Below are 22,507 nucleotides of genomic sequence, written 5' to 3'. Positions count from 1 at the left end.
CACTGAGCTGGAAGCCACCCCATGGCAGAGTCTCTGTCCTTCTCCAAACTTGCCTTGTAAGTATCCATACACAAAGCTTAATACACTGTTTTGAAGCATGATTTCTTCAAACAATTTCAACTCTGTGCAGAAATTTCTTTGTTCCTCATGAGCAATCTTATTACTGTAAATACTAAGCAAGATGAAATTGCTGCCATCACTGTCACACCATCTCACACAGTACCAACATTCACAATGGACTCCATCACAAAAAACAGCAAAACTTGGAAGTAATGAAAAATCCCTACATTTCAGTGTATAGAATCCCAGTACTTTGGGAACAGATGACTACCACCCTCCCCATTTCCATTACTGCTACATCTGGAAAGTCAGCTGGTCCCTAATATGCACATTTCACGCTAGAATGGTGTGCTAAGGCTGCTTGGATAAGGTTACATTACCTGTACTGCAAAAAAGTAAAACAAGTGGATAGACAACCAACAGTGAGGCTGGGCAAAATGTGCTTACCGGTAGAACATCAAATCCTGCAGAGATGGGCATCCAACATCATAAAAGTTTCTTCAGGAAAGTCAGCCTTGAGTTAAGGCAGCTAAGCAAGGACTTCGGGAAGGAAGGAGCTTTGTGATTTAAACCACAAACATCTCTATTCGCAGTAGAGTGCACACAACATTATTCCTGCCTTGAAGGTCATTAACATAGAAAGCTAGAGATCTCCAGCAATGCCCACCATGCACTCTGTCAAGCAGATGACCAAAGCTGACAATATCAAAAATTAACAAAAAGTAGTTTCAATGAGACAAACAAGAAAAAAAAAAAAGTGGTATAATGGTATAATCTGAATCAGATTGAAACTGATCAAGAGGGAGCATTCATATACTAGTTTACTCCCCGATTGTGTAATAATCATATAAAGTATTTTAACAAAGTGGAGAAATTTTTTGCTAAACTTGGTAATAGCCTGAACACAATTATTTATAAGTGAGTAAGAATGTGAAGAGTTTTGTTCTGATAGAGGAGTTACTTCAAATTAAAACTGCTTGTTGACAAACCCTGAGTATGTTTCACATATTGGCAAGAACACGGTGACACTCTCCTACCACCTGACTGTCGTGGTTTAAGTCCAGGCCGTAAATCAGAACCACGAAGTCCACTTCCCCCCCCACCTTTCTTCCCTCCGCTTCTGGATGTACGGGGAGGAGAATCAAAAGAATGCAGCTCCCACGGGTTGAGATAAGAACAGTTTAATAACTAAGGTATAACACAAATCACTACTGCTACCAACAATAATAATAATGATAAAGGAAATAACAAGGGAAGAGAATACAACTGCTCACCGACCAGTACCTCACCCCCACCCCGCAGCATTCTAGCCCTTCCGGGAACTCTCAGTTCTACGTCCTGGGCATGACGTGCTGTAGTATGGAATACCTCTTTGGTCAGTTTGGGTCAGGTGTCCTGTCCCTGCTTCCTCCCAGCTTCTCCTCCTCCCTGGCAGAGCATGAGACTCACAAAGTCCTTGGTCAGTCTAAACATCTGTGTTATCAGCTCCATTCCCAGGCTGAAAGTCAAAAACACAGTGCTGCAACAGCTACTAAGAAGGAGAAAAACTGACTGCTGCTACTGCTGAACCCAGGACACTCAGTTACACTGCTTGATGAGACTCATTCATGCTGCTACCACACAGACACTGAGGACTTTAAAGATCAGCTGACCACATATTAACTGCACTTAGATAATTTGCATGACTACGTGAATGCATCAGAGACAAGTGGTCTGCTCACCGTCCACCCACCCAACTGCAATGTGAGGGACACCTCTACTGAGGCAGTGCTGATGGAGCAGGAATAGAGAACTGTGTGCTCAAACACAGAATAGTGCTCATGGAGGACAACAGGGGAAAAAAAAAAAAAAGGTACACAGAAGAATACAATTATCTAATAGTATTTTGGACAACATTTACGCATTCCAAAGGCAAAGTTTAAGTTCAGTGTGGGGTCACACACTTACATATTTTTTAAATGGGAAGCCCTCTAATTTTGTTACATTCATGTTCTCCCACTAGAGAAAATGCTCAGTTTCATTTTCAGGTTCAACTACATGCATTTCCTCCCCCTAAAACACCACTATAGAGAAACTTCTAAACCCATACATTACAACAGTTCTATAAACAAATCTTCTGTATTGTTATATCACCATTCAAGGCTGGGTTGGATGGGGCTTTGAGCAACCTGGTCTAGTGGAAGGCGTTCCTGCCCATGGCAGGGGGTTTGGAAGTAGATGATCTTAAGATCCTTTACAACCCAAACCATTCTGTGCTTTCATAATTAAACTTCAAGATAACAAAAAGTAATGGAGTAGGAAAGATTACCTTGCATATGGTATGAAGGAAATGCTGTACCTAAGAAGAAAGATTTTTTAAGTTACTCTTTATGTCAGATTTCAGTAAAAGTCACAAACAAGAACAACTCTTCCAATGCTCTAAACAGGTAACTGGAAGATAAAGCTTCATTTTGGTTATACAAGTTTGTGAGCACCAGAATCTCATATCCTTGCAAGTCATCTTAGCCCAGCCAGATTGTGAAACACTATGGCAAAAGCAGGCGACGTACTGTAGAAGCATTTTAAATGTAGTTCTCCTGCACCTAATACTCTCCATGCTCCATTGCCTACAGGAAGGTAAGGGCTGACTAGATCATATCAGCTTCTGTATTACTTCTGTGACATCACACAGAGCATATGTTAACTTAAAGAACACCAACACTTAATTTGATTGGCATATCTAAGTCTTTTAACAAGACAAATTTAGGAGAGTGTAAAGTACCAGGAATCCCAGGCAACAAATTGATGGAAAAGTGAAAGAAAAAAAGCAGGTGTACTTCAAGCTGACAGAAATTAAACACTTTCTAAGGAACTTTCCCAGAAATGGAGCCCTGAGCTCCATCTCCTAAGCCTCTGAAGTGGCACGATAGACCAAGAAGCAGGAACAAGTCAGCTTCTCATTCATGCACTGTTTTGCACCTAGCAGGATGGCAAGATAAAATTCTCCTTCCCCCAACTCACATAAGGTCAAAATCCATTCAATTCTGCTACTGATGTCAGGTGCAATAGAAAATGAAGTGTGTGGGGAAGAAATCACTTACCATGCCAAAGCAAAAAACTGTAAGATACAGAAAAGCAGAGCGAGTCCTTCCTTATGTCACTGAAAGAGGAGAGAAGGGGGGAGGGAGGAAGAAACATGGCAGAGACAACAGTGTAAGAATCTTGTTTTTAAAATATACTCCAGCCATACATGCATACAGGACTCAAGTACTCACCCAGAAAGCAGAGCACAGTGTTAGTACGAGACACAACTAGAAGAAAATAAAGAATTTCTATTAAACATAGAAACAACTCCAGTTTTTATTGATACTGTAACACAGTAACAGGTTTCTCCAGAGATGGAAAGAGACTACATAATTTCATAGTTTCATCCAATCCTGCATAGAAGTTCCCCTTATTTAAAATGCTCTTGCTATTACGTTTCTGAAATGAATTAAAGCAATGAGGAAATATCAGCACAGTAACTCCAGAAAGTAATTTTATGGCTGCAAAGGAACAAGAGGAAGAGGTTCTTACAGTACTTTTGCAATATCAGCAGGTTCCTGCTTCATCCCACACACTTGTTGGTGTCACAGTCACAAATCACGCTGCATCATTTTGCCTAAGTAAGACTTTCCAGTTATAACTAGTCTTTCTGTTTCTGTACATGCCACATTTTCTGTTGATTCTCAAGGTTACCAAGGGGTTGAAGTTATGTCATTAGCTAATTCTTACCAATTAAAAATACACTACATTTTCAAGAACTTTCAGCTACTGCTTCATAGCTCTCCTGCTTGATATGAGGTCCAGCACAGCCATTCAAACAAGCACTTTTTTTTTTTGGGGGGGGAGGGCTGCACTGTGTTTTTACTAAGTTAAAACCTTAGGGAGGAGAAGGCCACTCTGGATTCTTTTCTGTTTTAACAGGAGCATCCTTTCAATTCTTCATTTTCAATTTAAGACATGACAGCTCATTTAGCTGTGACAGATGGTAATACTTGATCTTCCTTCATCAACATCTAACAGCCTTTCAATACACATGTACCACTGTGCTACTGAAGATTTTGACATGCATTTTTCTGCTTGAGTAAAAAATGATTTAGTACTGCATATTCAAAGCAGTAACACACACACTGCCAAAAAAATCATACACTTCACCTCAACCACAACTATCAACATTAAACATAGTTTTTCCATTAGTTTTAAGGTGGTGATTTGGATATTGGTCTAAATACGACATCATACACCTAACAACTGGCTTTATTCCAGTGAACGACTTTCCAGGCATCCTCCTTGCTCCAGGCATCCTGAATGCATACAAAACAAACACTCCCCACAGTAAGCTTCTTACTTGCTGCTGGTCTGACAGCAAATAGTCAATTTCTGAAGCTCTATCAGTTGCCTGCAGTCTTCTTTGGGTGTTTAGAGAGAAAATATGATGCCTAGCGAACACTCCAAAGACATTCACACTGAAAATGGGAGGGCAGTTTTATGCAAGTTTAAACCACCTTCGAGTTTTTAGACTTTCCAAGAGAAAATGAGAAAGCTGAAAAGACCAAGAAGCACAATGCACTTTGAACAAGAGTCTGAAACTTAGAAGCAATTTTCACACACACAGTAGAAGGTTGGTTACAATTCCACCTTCCAAAGATAAAAAAATAATTCCAAGGGCTGACTTCAGCTGAAGCCATCAGCCAACTGGGACGATTTCTGGATTTTTAATGCAAGGTAACCAAGGCAACCCCCTCTGTTTTGTCAGGAAATGACAATTATCAAGGCAGAAATATCTACACAACTCTTTAAAGCACATCAGGTAGAATATAAAAAGGCGAAATTATACAAAACAGAATATCCAACAACTTCCATAGTACAACGTTTAAAAAAAGTAGTTTCCCCATCTTTCATCTTTTAAATAACATGAAAATATGATGTTGTGACTTCAAGCACCCTCAAAAAGCATATGCATGGTTCACAAATGCCAGCCACAAACAATTTGCATTAAGCAGCATAACAACCTGGCTTCAGCTCAGTCTTTCATAATAGGAAGGTAGTTTGCTGGTGCTACACATACCTTTCTACTATAGTAGATGTGCAGGATGTTCAATGTTTTAAGGGAAAAAAACAACAAAAATCCCCACCAACTAAAACCACTCACAAACACATCTTGAGATGTCAGATCAATGCATGTGAAAGGACTTTAAAATGGAAATTGTTTAGAGGTTAGCATGAGTTAAAACATATTCCTTTGACACTTACTAGCATAACAACAGTAGCAATCAAATGTGTAGGGTCAAACATCCTTTTCAATTGTTTCATTGGTTCCATATGAAAAAGGGGGCTGTGAAAAAGAAAACAAGGTGAACACAGAGGTAGAAAGGCAAGAGTCGAATAAGGTAAGATTCCTTATTAAGGAGGATTATTTTATTATTTTGTATGCTGTCACATGGGGCAAGGAAACAGGATACACAATAAGATAATCTATTTCTGCTTTTCTCTGTGCAAGGTATTTATTCTATAATTTTATTCACACTTGTTCAGTTACAACTAACTAAGTAAGCAAAACTACCAAGCCAGAAGCATAGGTCAAGGTCAGCTTCAATTAGATCATTCTTAACATCTTAACAGATGATTTTTAACTTGCCATTCAAAACCACCAGCCACAGAGGCTCTGCACAGCTTGCCAGTAATCCAGCTCGTTTACATAAAGGGCTGTTTTCAGGCCTGGATCCATTCTCTGATGCCTTACCAGATCTGCAGCCCTCATTTAAGAGCTCTGGTGATTGATACTGCATGAATTATAGAAGGTGAAAGTTTTATCTAAGGTGCTATTTCTGCCTCATATACCATGTTATTCTGCCTCATTACTATGCTATTTCCAGTTCCATCCCTTGTGATTTCTAACATCTTGCCAAGTTTCCTCACTCTCAGACGGTTGTGCTGTCATGAAGTCAGAGGGGCTATGCTTCAGGAACCTCAGTGGCCATGAAGGCTTATCAAACACAGCTACCCTGACAGACAGACTGTCCCAGATATATTCATCACAACACACAGAACATTACCAAATGCAAAATGAAAAGAGTTACCATATCTTGGGGTGTGTGTGTGTGTGTGTGTGTAACAACAAAATAAAGAAAACCCTCAATGCTCAAAGTATGAGTTTGATTCTTCTTTACTGATGAGTAACTTCTACCTTGAATGCATTGCTAATAATGATAACAAAAACCACTACCATTTCAGGGCACTACTGGGGAAATACTGTTCTTTAAAATTCAGCAACAAGACAGTGATCTACATAAGCAAATATTGTCACACAAATACAACGGTTTCTACCACTTACGCACTCTCACCTAGAATTCTGCTTTTACCTTCTCATCTCTATTAGGGAGCCAATATAAATCCAAAGATTTTTACCTCCCAATAGATGCAATATTCCCCAGCGTATAAAACACTGCAAAGAGCAGCAGCCTTTTCTTTGGTACCCACAGCAGACAACTACCCTAAAAAAGGAACATAGAGGGCAGGAAAATTAATATTGTTTTTAAACTGCAAAATAAACATATCCCAGAAATGTCACAACACAAAAGAAGTCTTAGGCAAACTTAAACCCAAACTGCAGAATCATATACACACAAGAGTAAACTGCATTTATGGCCATTCTTATAAAGAGTTAGTGCATTACATCTAACTGGAGCAGAGTCAGATGTCTTCCCTGAGATGCAGAAAAATCAAGCAGCGGCATACAGCAAGGCTGCAATTATCTGGGCTCCTGAGACTCAAGTATCAGGAAAGGTCATGCAAAAAGTCCTTACCAAGAGCAAGAAGAGGCATCCTAATGCAAAACAAGCAATGAAGCCTTTCACTCTGGTGCCCCAGCCTAATGAAGTTGCATCAATAACCTAGAAATGTGGAGAAAAATAGAGTGCAAGTTATCACTTATGGAGCTGTGAGAGCAAATCCAGGATGATGATGATAAGGGGACTGGAGCACATCCCACATGAAGGCAGGCTAAAGAACTGAGGCTGTTCAGCCTGGGGAAAAAAAGGTTGCATGGAGACCTCATAGCAGCCTTCCAGTATCTGAAGGGGGCCTACAAAGATGCTCTTCATCAGGGACTGTACTGACAGGACAAGGGGTAACGGGTTCAAACTTAAACAGGGGAAGTTTAGATTGGATATAAGGAAGAAATTCTTTACTGTAAGGATGGTGAGGCACTGGAATGGGTTGCCTGAGGAAGGGGTAAATGCTCCACCCCTGGCAGTGTTCAAGGCTAGGTTGGGCAGAGCCTTGGGTGACATGGTTTAGTGGGGGGTTGGAACTAGATGATCTTAAGGTCCTTTCCAACCCTAACTATTCTATGAGTCTATCACTAACACTAACAGATTTACTAACCTATTTATCAGGTTTAATACAAGATCAAGTCTGTAAATTCCCTCCAGATGCTAAACTGTTTCCCGGCTCAAGCGGTGCCTCCGTTTCTAAGCACTCTCTTCAGCGGCCTGCACGAAGTGGGCTGCTGCCAAGGGGCAGCCCCGTCAAGAAGCCACCACCTGGAGCTCCTCTCGCTGCCCCCACCGGTCTGTACGCACAGGGGGCTACCCGTCCCGACACCGGCGATATTTTTACTTTTGTTATTCCACCAATTCCCCAGACAAACAGGTGGGCGCTGGGTTTCATGGGATCACACAACGGTCTGGGTGTGAAGCGGCTTTGAAGATCGGGCAGGGACACCTTCCACTGTATCAGGTTACTCCAAGCCCCGTCCAACCTGGCCTTGAACACTACCAGGGATGGGGCAGCCACAGCTTCTCTGGGCAACCTGTGCCAGTGCCTCATCAACCTCACAGTGAAGTATGTGGACAGTTTCCCTGCCCTCACAAAGCGCACATTCCCGTTCCCCCACTTTACTTCCGTGAACGGCGCAGGTTCGCTCGGGAGACCGAGTCACCTCTTGAAGCCACGGCCCCTCTCCCAGCAGCGGCTGCTCGCGGGGTAAAACACGCGTTACTGTAAGAGTAAGTGCAGCTCCGGAGGAGCCACTGTTCCCGGCAGCCCCCGCCCGGCTCCGTCCCGTTGAGCCGGAAGCCCAACGAGGGGCTGAGGAGACACAGACCAGTCCCGCCGACCCGCGCCGAGGGGCGACCCGGGTACTGCTCTCCCCGCCGCCCTGGCCTCGGCACTCAGGTTTCCCCCCACACCACGGGAGGGCGGGAGGCAGGTGCCAGGTTACCTCAGCCAGACCGCTCGGCTCCTCCGCGTCGCGGCTGCTCAGCACCCGCTTCAGCTTGTCCACACCGCCCGCCTCGGCCCGCGCAGCTCAGCCCCACACGCTGCCGGACAGCTCTTCCATTCCTCTCAGGGACTACCAGCTCCAGCGTGCACCGCGCTACCTGCACGCCGCAGGTAGTTGAAGGCCGACGGCGCCGGCGCGGAGGGTGCCGGGGGATGTAGTCCGTGGGGCGGGGGAGGCGGGGCCGCACCTGGTGGTGAGGGGCACAAACTGGCCGCCTCTGCAGCGTTACGAGGGGAGAAGTGTCAGTGAGACCTTTTGGGGCAGCTGAGCCTGTTGGGGGGATGGTGCCGCGACATCACGGGGGTCGGGCGAGAGACGCTGAAGAAACGGCAGTGAAAACGGCGCTGCTGGTCTTGTGCTCTCCGGACAGGGCAGCCGCCCTATGACGGCTCTCAGGGAGCAGATACACGGACTGCACGTGAGATTGAGAAAGAGCAGCCTAGCACCAGTGCTCAGGTTCACGTACTGGAGAGGGATTATCTTCATAGTAACTCATATGCTTGGTTTGGGTTTTTAAGAGACAGTAGGCACCCCACTTTCCCCTGGAGCCAGGGCTGTCTTACTCTTCCAAGTGTTACCTGGCAGTAAGGAAGTTAAGATTTTGTAAAGGACTGTATGTGTGAAAGCTTGGAAATCTAGAGTTTGGAACTGTAGGCAGCAGGGAAAACCTATGCTTCCTTGCAAGCTCACAGACCTTGAGGAGAGCTGGGCGGCTAATAGATGAACCAGCTGGATCATCAGAAGTGTAACAGCTAACTTTGGAAAGGTTAGGAAGGCAGAAGTTATTTTGAAAAGCCTAGCAAAGCAGAAGGTACCTGTGTTCCTAAAGGAACTTGGTTCATCTGAATACTAATCACACCTCTTGAGGTAAGAGACCGTTATGGAACGTGTGTAGTGAATTAATATATCCCATGTCTTTAAACTGAGACAAGAGAACCTGGAGGTCAATGATTGTAGATACAGACTGTTACCTATACAGAAAACACTCACCATCACGGCTTGAAATGTGTAAAAGTGGCAGACTGAGGGTGTGCTGGCTTTGTGCAGTTACCGCCTAGCACCCATCTCTGTGCAGAATCAGTAGGGTTGGAAGGGACCTCTGGAAATCACTTAGTCCAACCCCCGTGCCAAGGCAAGGTCACCTAAAGCAGCTTACACCGGAACATGTAATACCTCAACTCTGTGTTAATCATCTCTGCCCACCAGGTGAAGAACCTGATTTTGGGACAACACAAGCATAAAGCAGCTGACATCTAAACTGTCCTATGTTTTCCAGACTTCAGAAAACAAGTCGACACCCTCTGCCAGTTCTACTTCTCTAGTTGTATCGTATCTCCTCCCACCCATTTTGCCAATTATTTGCAAATAGTGACGCTCACAGAAATATTAATATATATTTAACTTTGCTCCCACTATTGTGACTCTTCCCCTGTTCTGAAAAACCTCACTTTATTTTCCTAACTAGCCAGAGTGGCCTGATGAGAGGCAAAGGCACATGGATGCAACACCTTATTAGCATGCAAAATTCAGCATCAGGAGTAGTTATTCCAGTTTATTTTGCTCAGACAAAAACAGAACTGTAAAATGATTGGTACATTTTATTTAGCAACATACAAGAAAGAATATAAACCGCCACGTTAAATTTCCCATAAAATAGCTACAGAATCACCCCACTCCCTTCTCCTAAAATTACGTATCCAAAGTGGTACTTTTCTGTGTAAAATTTTTACCAGAGAGTTTGTGGTACACCAGTTTATACTGCTGCTTTTTGGTAATCTCTGTGGTATGACAGAGTCACAAAGTTTTCCAGGTTTTACTCTGTAGTAACTTCCTAAACATTATGAGTTCCCCAACATGTGTGTTCCACTTAAATGCAGAGCACCCAAAGTAGATGGATATCATGTAACTATAGACTCAGGATTCAAGTCCACTCAAGACAACTGTATCGGGAGGTCACAACTCAGTATGCAATATGGACAAGGTGAAATACAGCATGTAAGCTAAACATGCAGAGCACCCTTTTCATCGCTAGGTGTCGATGCTCTGGGTTCACCCCCAACATACACTTCAGCCCAAGGGAGATTAATGCTAGCACAACTGACCAAACCCAAATCACAGTTTTAATTAATGAATGCGGATACAGTTGCCTTCATGCTAGCACTATATCAGCTCTCAGTCACTACCATCTTTAAAGTGTATTTTTTTGAGCCCTTAAGGCATGTAAAATAATATGTGCTTAAAGTAAAATAAGTTCCATAATTTACCTCTAAAAACAAAGTATCTCTTCACCCCCATTTGTTGTGCCCTTACTTTTCACTCTCCATATCCCTTTATCACTGGAGTGGATCGAAATGAATTTTGATCACTTCCATGCTGCATTCATTTGCAGCCCCTTCTTCATCCTGACATAAAATCTTTAGGAAACAAATGCAGGAACATGAAAAAAGCCAACAGAATTTAGGACTCTAATGGGGAACACAGAGGACCTCACTTTTATTTCAGAGTGGCATAAACTCACCTATTGGAAAACCCCACATCATGGCTATCTGATAATAATTTACTTCAGAAACGGTTTAATTTCAGTTCTGGTCACTCATTTTATCTTATGGATCACAAGACTTTTTGCAACAGTCCTTTACAAAGGATTCCAAAGATAAAGCTGAAGGCATATTGAGGAAAAAAAAATAAATCTAATCAATAACTTTTTACAAAATAATCCTGACAGACCCTCATTAAGATAAGCATTTACTAATTCTTATTTTCACATACGTGGAACTGAGGCACAGAGAAGTGAGTTCCCTGTGGTCTGAGTAAATCCGTGACACATAAAAAACTGGCTTTAGTTCCTGCCTTTCAACCTGCTGATCAGCTCATTGGACCTGGCTGCCTCAAATAAAAGCGAAACAAAGTGTTTTGTTGTTTTTATTAAGAAAACAGTCACTGAGATGGCAGTAGACTTTTTCCTAAAAATTCAGGGTCTTTTCTAAGTGGAAGCCATTTCTCAAAAGACTTGGTTGAATACCAGGTTTTGAGCTGGATTTTTTCTATTAAGCCATGAAGTACAGAAAACTCAAGCCATGAGAACTTGTACACGTTCTTATGTGCCATCAACCACAAGGCCTGCTTTTTGCTACAGCCATTTCCTTCTTCACTTCATTGAGTGTGAACAGTAAACCTAGACAAGTCTCTAGTTCCTCCATTCTTAGGCCAAACTATTAACATAATTGAGGATTTCCAAAAGCAATACAAATATTTAAAGTTTAATCTACAAAGTGTTAAAACCCATGACTATACACAGAACAGTTTTGTTAGTATCAGGAATTAAAGAATTTTAAAAATAAACCAAAATGATGTATCTGCAATACACGTTGGCACTCTTTCAAGACTATGTAGGATCTTGTTTCTCAATCTGCAAATACCAGCATCCCTTAGGGTCTAGAGACTAAACGCCTCTCTTTTCTGGATCCTTAGGCCACTCTGCAATTTAGCAATTTGACTGTCAGGGCAGGATAACCATCATGCATGGGCACCATGCAGTACGTCCAACAGAAAGTCAATACAGTGAAATGCATTTCCAATGTAGGACATGACTGTAGCAGCATACAGGCCCCAAATTCTCCAGAACTGCCTAGAGAGTATTCTAGGGAATACTAGAATAAACAGTATTTCTGAAGAGACTTTGCAGTGTGTGTCTGTTAACCTCCAGCTTTCTCCTGCTTTGGAGTAAATGCCTCACAAATAAGATAATTTTACCTTTATATAGTGTGAGACAAATGCAGTTATTTCGTTTTCCTATCATTAAGCCTATCCTCAGATGAAATGAATATTTTAAAGTCTGGATCAGAGACGCCTAAATGTAACTTAGTAGGTTATCAGCTTACAGTAGGGGAAGTCAAGTGAAATGTGTAGTTTAGAACTGACAGCTCAAAATAAATTCAAGAGATTATTTTTTTTTTCTTTCCTTCTGGATGGTTTCTCAATAAAAATAAAATGTCAATTTTAAGACTCCGGTAGTCTCAGTATCTGAAGAAGCAGTAATAAAATCTTCATAGAAGTGTTTGTGGTGGAGGGTCCAGACAATACTCCTGCCTACTACCCAGTGAGTTAAACAGAACTCAGACTCTTAAATTGTGAGTCTTTCTCCAGTACTGCTGAAAACGGTAACTCACCACCAGTCTATCATTAACTCCAGATACAGGTTAAAAAAAACCCAACAAACAAAAACCAAAAAACACCATTAGCAAAACCTGCTTGAAATGTTTTCTCTCAGGGCTATAGAAAATTAGCCGAATTCTTTATTCCACTAGTAGTGAAATTGCCCCCCATGGCAATGGTTACACAATCATGTTACCTCCAGTTTATTTCAAGTCCATATAAAGTCACATTTATTTAGACTTAACACACGTGGTTTCCAGTGATGCTTCTGGTTTAGGCTCCATCTTCTCTGGGAATTCTAGTTTTTCACAGATTATCTCCTTTATAGGTAGATACTGAGAGATCTCATTAGGTTCCGTGAACAGGGAAGGTGGAACATGCTAAGAAGCAAAGATTTTATATGAAACAAGTGAGTGAAAGGAAGGGGAGGGAACAAAAAAAAAATTAAAGGTATTCCAAACCCCAACTTTACAGACAATCTATAATCTACCTGTTTTAAACATCTGAAGTCAGGTATAATTATTAAAATTTACCTTATGACTTCAAATGTACATACAGTCTTTTACTCCTTGTGTAGGTCAATATGCTAAGGAAAAGTATTTAATGTTTTTAAGCAGCAGATCATAAGAGCACAAGAGACACTAATGAACAGCTGCAATGTTTTTTTTTTTAAATAAATTTATCATGTGCATGTAACAAAGAGTCTTTTTGAGGTTCTAGTTCTAGATGAGACTAGGATGGCCACAAGGGATCCAATGTTTAATGTCTTCTAGCCATTGCTATATGTTAACTGGAGTTGCTCCGATTTAGCTACTGATAATTGATACACCTCAACATGCACGGTATTTTATGAAGTCAGACATTTATATGAAATACTAAAACTCACTGAATTTTTATTTCATTTAACGAAATTAGGGGGTTTCACTAAGGTGATCAGTATCTTTCCCTGGAGATTCCTGTTGACAACTTCACCAGATGCAAGACATTTGATGAAAAAAAAACCAAAAAAAAATCAAAAAAACCCAAACAAACAAAAAAAAAAAAACCACAAACTTTCTAGCAACATACTTTAAGAAATGTATTCAGAGTTGTTCAAATGCAACCTGTATTTTGGCTACTCCTAACACACAAGGAATCATGCTGCTGTTTTAACTGTTTCAAACCTAAGTGAAGCAGGAATCTGCCTTACTTTACCTATGCAAGCTGATCTAGGGAACTGGAAAGCTGGATGCATTTCCTCTCTAAAACAGCAGTGAAAATTATTCAACAGCCCAGATGATGTTTTTTAAATATGAGGTGAAGTAAAACCTACATCACTGATTTATATATCATACCCCACACAAGTATCAAAAAGCTCATGTCTGAATATAGTCCTGTTTATAGGGATCACATGTTAAGAAATGATAAAGTGCCACCTTCCACAAAAAGGAAACCATTTTGCAAAAACATTCCCTCAGAAGGTTAGTAACGCATTAGTTACTTTTTTTACAGGTAAAGGAAAAACACCCTAAAAAAGGGAGAAGGAAAGTAACAAGAACACCCAAGATCAAGTCTTGGGTCAGGAATAAAAATCAACAGCTGCAACTGCAAATGTGCCACAAATTATTCTGAGCCATTACTGGAGTTTTAAGGTAGGTTATTCAGTTTCAGAAAAACTGAATGAGTCTATTACCAAACAGATCTTAACCCCTAATACTACTTGCAAGCATACAACCAGCCCTGAAATTTAGCATCACGGGACATGGACTCCCCAATTTTGTGGCTGAACAGGTCTATGAAAAAATAAATAAAACAAATATTTTAATTCAAAAATAACTCACTCTTGTCATGTGATCTGAGCATTTACAAATGCACATCTGCCCTGAAAATCACCAAAGCGTTGTGTAAGCAGAAAGGAGATTTCTCTATCAATTCCAAACCTAGAAATCAGTTGACTTACATAGTATTTTCTATGCTGACTGTAAAAACAGTTTTAAAAAGCAAACAGAAGAAGATAAAACAAAAACCAACACAAAACAAACAACCAAAAACCATTTAAAAAAATGCAGTACCTTTAAACTTGATATTTTGCTTTCTCTGGAGGTATACTCTCGCAACATGTACGCCTTGTCAGCCTAAGGAAAAAAAAAAAAGGCGAAATTACAGAATTATCACCTATCAAAGCAAAAAGAGCATTTTAAATACATTGAATTTTGTAAGCTTTTGGATTTGGTTGACCACAGATTGTCACCTGGGAGCAGAAACAGACGTTCAAACTCATGAAGACAGAGAAAGATACTCAGCAGTGTTTTCTTTCCCCAAAATCACCCTTCTGCATGCATTCATGAAAAAAAATTCTGTGACTACATATGCTTGTTAATCTTTACCCAGCTAGAACTCCTACATTAGTACAAATACAGCTAGAGAGAATAAACAAACCACAACTGTTATGCTCTGTATTACATATGAGATACTAGAACTCAAATACAGTATGGACAGTTAAAGTTAAAACTTGCAGTTGTATGTTAGATAAGCCAAAAAACCTGCACTTGGAGACAAGGATAAGAACAGTATCACACCATTTACAGTTGCCCGTTTTCCCTCTTGTACTTCTTCTCTAATCTGTGTCTGCAAAATATATTTAAATGATAACTGCACACGAGGGGTAGCCTACTCTGCTCACACAATACCTAGCCAGCCCCCATGGCATTCAGCACTTGGCTGCTATTTCAGCACCACCACAATAATAAATATACTTGAAAGCTCAGTTCAGGTAACCTCTATACCCCAAACATCAGTATTAAATAACAGGAATATCAGCAAGTCTTCTCTGGAAGTAACATGACAAAGGAGCATCTGTAAAACATTCATGATGGAGAAGAACGGTTTACCTCATGATAAAGCCTTGTATCATTCATCCTGATAAGTACCCCATCAACTCGCAAGAAAAACCTCAACAGGACAAAAAAGCTGGAAGGCATAACTCTCTGCAAAAAAGAAAAAAAGGATGTTTCATTCAGCATTTCACAAAGTTCAGCTACTTCAGATATTCACAGTGAAAAATAGTATGAGGAGCTTTCAGTAGTAAAGTCAAAATTTGGGCTGTTGATATGCTACAGCTGTCATTGGACATCAAGGCAGACAGCCTCAAAAGAAGGAAAAGATTGTTCCCTGAAGCAACCAACAAAGAGATGTCAAGACAACATAATTTCCAGTAAGATGGTATTTCTAAGATTGTGGATAAAAAACTTTGCATCTTAAACTTTAAATCCCATAAGGAAAAGCATTAAAAAAAAAAAAAAAAAAAAAAGGCTGAATTGCATATGTTAACCAAGTCACCAAGTGTCTCGATACACCTCTCGCTACGCACTATTTTTACACTCAAACTTGATACTCCATGATCATGAAGTTCGTCTTCAAACAGAAGTACTTCTTCAAAAAACATGATTTGTTCCCGGGCTTTCAATTTCTCTGTATTTATGTGTTCTGTTGTAGGAACAACCTAAAGAAAAAGATTAACAACAGGTAGCATGTTAATTTGTTGCCAAGCTACATAAAGTTTGTCCTGTTCTATAAATCCCACAGTTACTGGTTTTAGAAAGGAAAAAGCTTTCAGGGCACTAAGCTTAAAACATGCAAGATTTCTAAGAGAAGAAGTTAAAATTAAAACCCAAAGTTTCCAAGAGGAAATACCAATCAAAGCAACACCAAGAGTGGAAAATTCTGAATAAACTTTCCTCTGGGGACAGGCTCAGTGGGGTTTCAGCTGCAAACAATTCTACTCAATTTCTGTATTGCAAAACATTTGAAGATTTGAAGTTTTGGGTTATAAACAAGATTCCATTCATTTACTATCTCTAGCCCACTACAAACCCTAAACAGGATTCTAATAAAGCCTCTCCATGGAAATCAAGTACCTGCATTTTCCATCTCATGATCTCCATAGACACTCATATGCTTCCACTGCCAACAAGACACCATTTATTTCTATGCTGCACTTTTAACTCCAGAATAAATCAAGTAATCTGTAACTCTTAATACAGAGTACGTGCTTAGTAGCATGCAATCTGTATACAGTAAAGAGAAACTGGGAACTTCAGTCTTATTTGAAAGTAAAGACAAGGGAGGGCCTGTAGGTTTACATATGTTTTTGCTGTTGCAGAAAAAAATATAAAGCCATGGAAGAAAGCAGCCAGATCTACATATCTGCTTAGACAAACAGGCAACTAACAAAGAGTAAAGGTAGCAGAGAATTACACAGTTAATAGTTCCATTGTGTGTGAGGACCCCAGGGCTTCAGAAGGTCATCCAGCAAGATTTTCAGCTATGAAGATTTTTACTCTCTATGTACTCACTAAGGGACACAACGGCACCCTTTTATATGATCCTAAATTGCTTAAAAACCCAAACCAACCCATGATTTGATAAGAATAACATGCTGAGACATGAAAAGCCCAAACTGTACTTTAAAGTCAGAAACTACAAAACATGACAGATTTTACAGATGCCTACTGAAAGGTAAATGAAAGTCTAAAAACAAGTGTTTGTGTTTGAGTGAAACTATCTGCAATCAGCATTTAAGCAGGAGAAAATGGTTACCTTTAATGCTGCAGTATCTCCCAGCAGTGTTCCTTTGTAGTCTGTTGTGTAAGTCCAATCATATGGCTTGACAACTTCCTTAGTGTGCTCAGGCTCACTCCTTAAGAAGTGCAAAACAACATTCTTTGTAACAATTCCTAAAAAATTATCACCTCACAAAGAATATGTACTACAATTCCCACACTCTTCAAGAAGAAAAACAGCAGCATTGTCTGTGCTGCAATGACAATGTCAAGACTTAATTGTACAGTATTGCTTCTTCCACAACATCTGTTTCCGTACAAGATTAGAAAACCATTACCAGAATTCCTACGCTATAAACACTACCTCAGTCCTAGGAGTCAGAGATTTTGGTTCAGTGTTGTTGAAAGAGTTGTATTTCAAGATCATTTTTTTCTTTAAGTAGGCAGAAAGCAATCTGCTGATAACACACAGCAATCATTAACACTGCTATTTGCCTTAGTTTTCATGACACCTTTCACTTCTCTCTGTGCTTTATTTCTAGGTGATCTGCAACTCATTTGGTAAATACTAAGCAGTGCAATTAGTTCTCATACACAGTGACTGTTCTGCTATATTCCTAAGGCTAAGATTTTGAACATGCACAGCATTCTGCACTTTGAAATGCGACACAATACAATCTTGTAATGCTTGAGGCCCCAAGAATTTGAATAAATAGAAACAGCATTAAAATTAACTTGTAGCTTATTTTAAGAAAGCCAAGATTCAACTGAAAAATAGAACTGACCCCATTTAACAGATAGGATGATCATGGCAAAGAAAAGCTAAGTGATTCCTATGATCACACACTGTATCTATGGTATAACCAAATGCAACATGGTCTTCAAGAGTTCAGCCTGTTCTTCTAAATACTTTATGACAATTTCACATGCAACACACCAGTACTTGCCCACTGGTGATAAAATACTGTACCTGCTCTCTTGCCACTCCTCTGCACAAGCCACTTTGATCATACCTTGACAATTATTGACACATTTTAAAGCATCTGTTGCATTGAACTCAATTCCAAAACCATGATCGTGCTGTATCCTTAGGATATTGTCTCCAAACATCATCTCTGGCAGGGAGGGCATGTGTAATTCATCAGCCAGTCTGCACAGAAAAATAAAAGTCCCATAAAGAGAGATCAGTCAGCTATAGTTCAGTGACAGCAGTCCTTGGTTTGGAATAAGTATTCTTTAGAATCAAAGAATGGTTTGGGTTGGAAAGGACCTTAAAGTTCATCTAGTTCCAACCCCTCTGCCATGGGGAGGGACGCCTTCCACTAGACCAGGTTGCTCAAAACCCTGTCCAATCAGGCCTTGAACAAACACTTCCAGGCAAAATCTCAATATCATGATCATTTAGAAGTCACATCATCAATGTGTTCTTTACAATTTTGTTGTTTTCCCAGTTTAATAATTTTACATGAATCACAGTCATTGATCCAATGTCACTTTTCCACCACAAAAGTATTCCTGAAACATTCCTTCTCCATCAGGCTCATACAGAAGTCTCAGACATGAGGAATCAAAAAAAAAAAAAAAAAATCTGGTAAGCATGAAGTAGCAGCTTTCAGCCTGTTGTAGCAAATCTCTGGATAGTCCACTAACCACTTCAGCAAGTACCCCAAATGAACTTTTAGGAATGAGCACTCATTGTCAACAAGTTTAAATTCAGTACACAGTCGTTCACACCTCTAACTTTAGAAGCCTACATAAAGGGGCTGAAAACAACCTTGGAAAAATATGTGGAAAGTGCAGAAGATGCTACTGAGCTCTACTACCTTCTCAAGCTGGTAGAGAATACACACCAGTATTTGTAACCTCAGGCACAAAAGCCACAGCCATAGCCACAGACCCAACTGAACATAGGACTGCATGAACCAAGTAAGCATTATCCCTGCAGGAAATCTCAAAGCACCCTATTTCACATTCTCTTTTACCTCAGTCTTTATGCTTATTTATACATGTGTACATATATACATACACTGTAAATGCACATGTACACATACACCACTACTTTGTATACATACTGACCTTATTTACCAAAAAGCTTCACATACTTCTTTTCCTCCCTCCCACTACCTACTTGTCAAGATCAAAAAGAAATATGTGACATCTGGAAAGGAGAGAATTCCAGGAAATACACTAATTATAAGGAAGCAAGAAAAAAAACCACTAGTGTCCCAATAGCAACTTTCACATTGATAATACGGCCTTCCTGAACAAAACTGGTTATTTCTGTCACTCTGCCTACAAAAGAACATTATGCTAACCAAACAAACAAAAATAGCAAATTCGTAGATCCTATGTCTTTCCCAAAGAAGGCAGAATAAGGTTATGAAGTTTTCTGTTCCAACAAGTGTAGGCCCCTTGACCTGCCAAGACCAACTCCAGCCCAGAAAGGAGTTCTTTTATATGGCACATTTAATCCTTCACCTTTCCACAGAGGTTCCCAAGGATTTTTGTGATATGTTTGTCAGAAATAAAACCCTTACAGATGCATGTTCCCCAAGCAATAAAAAAAATGTAAAATGCCAAGAGAAATACATTGTAGAATCATAGAATAGTTAGGGTTGGAAAGGACCTTAAGATCATATAGTTCCAACCCCCCTGCCATGGGCAGGGACACCCCACACTAAACCATGTCACCCAAGGCCTCATCCAACCTGGCCTTGAACACCACCAAGGATGGAGCATTCACAACCTCCCTGGGCAACCCATTCCAGTGCCTCACCACCCTCTCAGTAAAGAATTTCTTCCTTATATCCAATCTAAACTTCCCCTGTTTAAGTTTGAACCCGTTACCCCTTGTCCTGTCACTACAGTCCCTGATGAATAGTCCATCCCCAGCATCCTTGTAGGCCCCCTTCAGATACTGGAAGACTGCTATGAGGTCTCCACGCAGCCTTCTCTTCTCCAGGCTGAACAGACACAACTTTCTCAGCCTCTCTTCATACGAGAGGTGCTCCAGTCCCCTGATCATCCTCGTGGCCCTCCTCTGGACTTGTTCCAACAGTTCCATGTCCTTTTTATGTTGAGGACACCAGAACTGCACACAATACTCCAAGTGAGGTCTCACAAGAGCAGAGTAGAGGGGCAGGATCACCTCCTTCGACCTGCTGGTCACGCTCCTTTTGATTGTAAAAGGACACTGACTAAAAGCACTACAACTGGATAGTTCTTGACTCTTCAGATTTTAAGTGGAGGATTTGTTTTGGAGATCTAAAGTACCAAGACCTAAACAGCCACTTTTGGACTTCCCTACTCTGCAAAGTTATCTGTTCTTTCATGCTGTGTTGTGCCTTTTACAACTTTACTTTTCAGCCTTTTTCAACATGTTCTGAAAAAAAACCCAAACCTACTGGTCTTCAAAAACATCTAAACAGACAAAGGTGATTTCTGACAATTACAGAGGTGACTGTGCATTTTAAAATAGGTACAGTTAAAGAAATTGAATAGATCAGATGAGTACAGTAGGCAATTTGGCTTCTAGACTGCTAGTTCAAGGCTCTTTCTTGTTCACGGGAAAAGAAGAGTTAACATCCTCCTGATCTTAATAAAGACCTTCATTTTTAAGAGGTAGCATCCTACAAAATAAGTGTTTACAAAGATGCCATAAAAATTGGACAATCTAATAACAACTCCCCTCCCCCTGCAGGACATGGGTACAGTTTAGCTGGGTGTGGAATCCTCATTACAGAAAAAATTACTAAAATCACACGATTCAAGTTTTCTTACCTGTAAATGCAAAAATTAAAGGACCATTAGTCAGAAGCAGTTTGAGAAGATTACCCTAAGTTCAAAGCTTAAAACAAAGACGAATGAAGGAATATAGGTTTTACCTGTTTTAAGGCAGATACCCAGTTAAAACAACCAACCACAGAAACTGTTTTAAGACATGGGACTTTATCAAACAAATCAGCCTTACAAAGGTTAAAAGCAACATGTATTAAGATACACTGAACAAGACCAATGAGATTTCCATGTACTTATTCCAGAAATTGAAACCAAGAAGTATCTGTCAAATTCAGCTGCCACTGATGTCACCTATGGCACCAAATAGCTGAACTGCTCAGTGCCCCATTAGCAAACCTGACTCAAGCACTTGCTGCTGACACAGGAGCATTTTCTCCAGCGGCTTGACAGCAGTGCAAATTACTACTACAAGGAAAATGCAAATAATACATTTTTAATGAGAACCACTATCTTCAAATAGCCATTACCACAAAATAGCATATGAGTCTGTGGACTACATGTCAAAGAACCTTAATCACCATTAAAAAGTAATTAAGGAAAAATAGGCTTCTAATTAGCATGCCAGGTCTCCAAAATCATTAAACGATTATTGAAAGCAGAATTCTGGAGACCATCTGCAACCCAAATCACCTCAGTTTCTCAAGCCAAAGAATCAAGATTACCCTCACAAAACCGAATTAACAACCACCACCCCGCCCATACTGCAGGACTGAGCAGCGTCTTCCCCGCCTAAAGAACGTTATTTCTTGTACAAGGTGACAAGGCGCCCCAGACCCCTCGCTGTCGGAGGCTGAGGTCCCAGCCCAGCGGAGGCTCCTCCCGAGCCCCAGCACAAGCTGCAGAGGGGCAGCAAGCAACAGAGGCCCCGTCCCGTCCGCCGCAGCGGGCCCCAAGCCGTCTCACCTCTCGGCCTGCGCCGACTTCATGATGTGCGTCCGGGCGGCGCTCAGCTTCCAAGGCCCGAAGGTGAAGTCACGCCGGCTGCTCTGGAAAACGGGATGCATAGCGGAGAGGAGGGGAGAGCCCCGCAGAGGAGAAAGCGACACCGGAAGAGGCGACAAAGCCTATCCCGCCCCACCCCGCCTCTCCACTGTAGCCTGTACTCTCCTAACAGCAACGGCGCCGCCAAAACCACCTCCACCACCAACTTCCGCTTCCGGGGGCGCCCCTGCCCATGCATCCCGGAAGCGGTGCGGCGGCAGCGGGGTCTTGCGGGAGCTTTCCGCGTTTCGGCTTAGCGACGGCGGGGCACTGCGCTCCAGGAGCCGTAGTACTGCAGAATGGGAGCGCGGGCGGGAGCTACGTCCCTCTTCCCGGGCGTCTTCGGCCTCAGCTACCCGGCGGCTGGGTGCGAAGAGCCGGCGAGCTCACCTGAGCCTCTGGAACCGGGTAACCGGACTGCAGCACAGCAGCCGGAACAAAATGTGTGCGTGGCTGGCGGGCGCTGGTGCCTCCAGCCCCACCCCCGGGGATACCGAGCTGAGCAGCACATTCGTGTGCTATGGAAGGCTCCTGCTGCTGAGGGAGGGTAGGAGCGGTCTTCTTGACCATGCCCAAAGGTTCAGCAAGCATCACCCTGCACCGACACACAAGACACGAGCCTTGTGCCATCTCAGATATGTGCACATGTATGCGTGGAATCTTC

General features: G+C 41.4%; 2 protein-coding genes across 2 annotated transcripts; both read right to left on the bottom strand.

Annotated features, from left to right (window-relative positions):
- Positions 1–2,364: 2,364 nt before the first annotated feature.
- Positions 2,365–8,854, bottom strand: SFT2D2 (SFT2 domain containing 2; the record flags this gene model as incomplete). Its single annotated transcript, XM_080613493.1, is given in 9 exon segments — positions 2,365–2,398; positions 3,141–3,196; positions 3,315–3,350; positions 5,335–5,416; positions 6,490–6,575; positions 6,888–6,974; positions 8,306–8,391; positions 8,466–8,585; positions 8,668–8,854. Coding segments are annotated over 9 exon segments (774 nt in total).
- A 1,125-nt stretch (positions 8,855–9,979) lies between these two features.
- TIPRL (TOR signaling pathway regulator) lies at positions 9,980–21,986 on the bottom strand. Its single transcript, XM_080612205.1, has 7 exons — positions 21,766–21,986; positions 18,035–18,214; positions 17,102–17,201; positions 15,873–16,004; positions 15,394–15,489; positions 14,575–14,637; positions 9,980–12,903 (listed from the first exon to the last, which is right to left on the bottom strand). The coding sequence occupies exons 1-7, from the start codon at positions 21,864–21,866 to the stop codon at positions 12,754–12,756; spliced, it is 822 nt and encodes a 273-aa protein (XP_080468331.1). The 5' UTR covers positions 21,867–21,986; the 3' UTR covers positions 9,980–12,753.
- Between the last annotated feature and the right edge of the window lie 521 nt (positions 21,987–22,507).

The sequence above is a fragment of the Psittacula echo genome (genome assembly GCF_963264785.1).
Source record: "Psittacula echo genome assembly, chromosome: 3".
Lineage (NCBI taxonomy): Eukaryota > Metazoa > Chordata > Aves > Psittaciformes > Psittacidae > Psittacula > Psittacula echo.
This window is presented reverse-complemented; position numbering and strand designations above follow the sequence as displayed.

Excerpts from the sequence above, each read along its gene's own strand:
- TIPRL (XM_080612205.1), bottom strand. The coding sequence starts at position 21,866 with ATGCATCCCGTTTTCCAGAGCAGCCGGCGTGACTTCACCTTCGGGCCT. Across the intron at positions 15,490-15,872 it reads CAAGTTTGAGTGTAAAAATA|AGAGTTATGCCTTCCAGCTT; the intron begins GTGCGTAGCGAG and ends TCTTTTTTGCAG. Across the intron at positions 12,904-14,574 it reads GCAAAATATCAAGTTTAAAG|CATGTTCCACCTTCCCTGTT; the intron begins GTACTGCATTTT and ends TTTGCTTCTTAG.